This window comes from Ipomoea triloba, chromosome 5 (assembly GCF_003576645.1).
Source record: "Ipomoea triloba cultivar NCNSP0323 chromosome 5, ASM357664v1".
Taxonomy (NCBI): Eukaryota; Viridiplantae; Streptophyta; class Magnoliopsida; order Solanales; family Convolvulaceae; genus Ipomoea; species Ipomoea triloba.
The window spans coordinates 20,160,671-20,163,289 of NC_044920.1; the positions used below are offsets into that span (position 1 = coordinate 20,160,671).

The window sequence follows — 2,619 nt, forward strand, 5'->3', positions numbered from 1 at the left end:
ATTGAATTATTGAAGATAAAATGAGATATATTAAATATAAGAATTGACAATACTTACTTTTACTTTCCTTTTCAGATTGTATAAGTTACGCAACCAATCACTTCCACAAAGTAGCATCTGAACAGTATTTGTCCCTAGAGATGCCCGATATGTGTCAATAACTCTACCACCAGCACTAAATGTTGACTCTGAAGCAACCGTAGTAATTGGAATTGATAAGATTTCACATGCCATCTTTGATAACACTCTAAACTTTAGATTGTTTGATTTCCACCAATCCAATGCATTAAATTTGGTAGAATTTCCTTCACAAATAAACACACCATCCTGTAAATAAGTATCTAGTTCAGACTTCACATTTTGGACAGTTTCAACATTCCTCACAAACTTCTCAAACTTTGATCTCCCTGTTTCAACAACTAGCCCCTTCCCTTTCCATGTAGTAGTAGCAACACAATTTTCAGAAGTATCCATTGCCTGAAAATCATTTTCCTTTGAAGTTGCTGCATATTTATCCAAATATATCTTGTATAACTCATACAAAGAATCATGAACAATAGCAATTTGTCTAGTAGCTTCATACTCAGAATAAATGACTGGAAAAGAAAATTCAATAAATGTCATTTTATTCCTAGGATCTAAAACAGCAGCAATAGAAAGCAATAGATTGCTACTACCCCAATATTTGTCAAACTTCTGCTGCATTCTTTGGGCCATGTTTTTCATCCAAGGTTCTACACTTACAGACTTTTGACATAAGATTTCTTTGATGTTATATAGTTCAGGAAGGAACAAATTTGATGTTGGATATTCAGAACCTATATTTAAAAAAAATAGTTAAATTATATAACACTTATATATGATAGTAATAATATAAATAAATTTAATTGTATAGCAATGTACCTGAGATAATTTGTGTAACTTCATTGAAATGCACCAATAAAGAGCATATCTCCTCAACTCTTTGCCAATCATCATCAGAAGGCAAGCAATTATAATTCGGATCTCGAAGTTGATATCGGGGGAATACTTGCTTAAAATCCAAAGCACAGGACAACATAGCAAATGTTGCATTCCACCTAGTGCAGCAATCTAAAATCAACTTCTTGCTAGGCACTTGAAGCTGTTTGCAAATCTCATTAAAACTATGCAATCGTTGAGGTGAGGCACTAATGTACTTGACACTATCTCTCACATTTTCAATGATAGACTTAATCTCAGAAAGACCATCTTGCACAAGAATGTTCAATATGTGTGCACAACAACGAATATGAAATAACTTACCATCAAGTGGCAAATTTGTATGGAAAGAAAGAGAGTCATGTAACAACCTCACAGCTGAGTCATTATATGAGGCATTATCCACCGTGATTGTCCACACTTTCTCTTCAATACTCCATTCTTGCAAGCATTTGTATATTGCATCACAAACACATGTACCAGTATGTGGAGGAAGAACTTCAACAAAGTTCAACTCTTTTCTGCAACTTACTATCCAAGTCTACAAAATGAGCAGTTATCACCATGTATTGGATGTTCTGGTTTGATGTTCATATGTCAGTTGTGATGCTAATTTTGTCAACTAATTTCAACAATCCTTGTACTCGTTTCTTCTCTATCTCATAAGTTGACCAACAATCTTTTGTGGTTGTTGTTCGACTAATTCGCTCATAATATGGACTTGCAGTTTGCATGACTATGTTGAAGAGGTCATACTCAACAAAGGAAAATGGCAATTCATGAACCATGATCATGTGAGATATAACTTCCCTTATCCTCGCTTGATCATACTTCCAACTTTGAACACCATTAACACTTTCTGATTTTTGTGTTGATGGAAGTACACAAATGTTCCTTTGCCCAGATAGATTTATCTTGCGTTTTATGCAACAATCTAAATGTCTTTTGTATTGTGTGGTTGTCCCATCCTTTTGCTTTTTCAATTTGTAGTTGCAGTGATTGCATTGCACTCTTTCCTCACCATTCTCAAGTTTGACCAATGTCATTTCCTGCCAAATAATTGAAGATTTTTTCCTTTGCTTTTTTTTTTTATATGGTTCACAGTCCCCTTCCACTTCTTCAACTTCCTTAGTAACATCCTTTCCAGCATCACATTCTAACCCAATTAGGTCTACATTTGCTTTATTTCCTTCTGCCATATCTATTGGTAAGTCTGAAGAACCAACACTTGGACTTGAATATTGATCAACTGTGTTGTAACTTGCATAAGACATTGCTATTATACATAATACAAACAAGTAATTAAAAATATATACAATATTCACACTATAATTAAAAAAATAAATAAGATTATATAAAATTAATAAGATTATTGAATACTACCACATTGACACAGTACAATATGTTACATTGTTCTTCTTCATCTTGTCCAAATGTCCAACAAGCTTAACAAGAAAATTCAAAGAACAAATAAACACACAAATACAATGTCAAAGTGGCATACTAGCATCAACCATAATTACTAATTAATATAAAATAAAGCTAAACTCAAATAGTAAAAATAAAACAAAAATAAAGAATACCATAAGAAATTATTGTTGGTGACTTTCTGGGTTGTTGCTTGCTGCCTGAGATTCTGTTATTAATGATAATACATAT

At 32.9% G+C, this 2,619-nt stretch overlaps 1 protein-coding gene across 1 annotated transcript; it reads right to left on the reverse strand.

Moving 5' to 3' along the window:
- Positions 1–223: 223 nt before the first annotated feature.
- Positions 224–2,234, reverse strand: LOC116020365 (zinc finger BED domain-containing protein RICESLEEPER 2-like). Its single transcript, XM_031260843.1, has 4 exons — positions 1,605–2,234; positions 904–1,501; positions 324–818; positions 224–234 (listed from the first exon to the last, which is right to left on the reverse strand). The coding sequence occupies exons 1-4, from the start codon at positions 2,232–2,234 to the stop codon at positions 224–226; spliced, it is 1,734 nt and encodes a 577-aa protein (XP_031116703.1).
- Between the last annotated feature and the right edge of the window lie 385 nt (positions 2,235–2,619).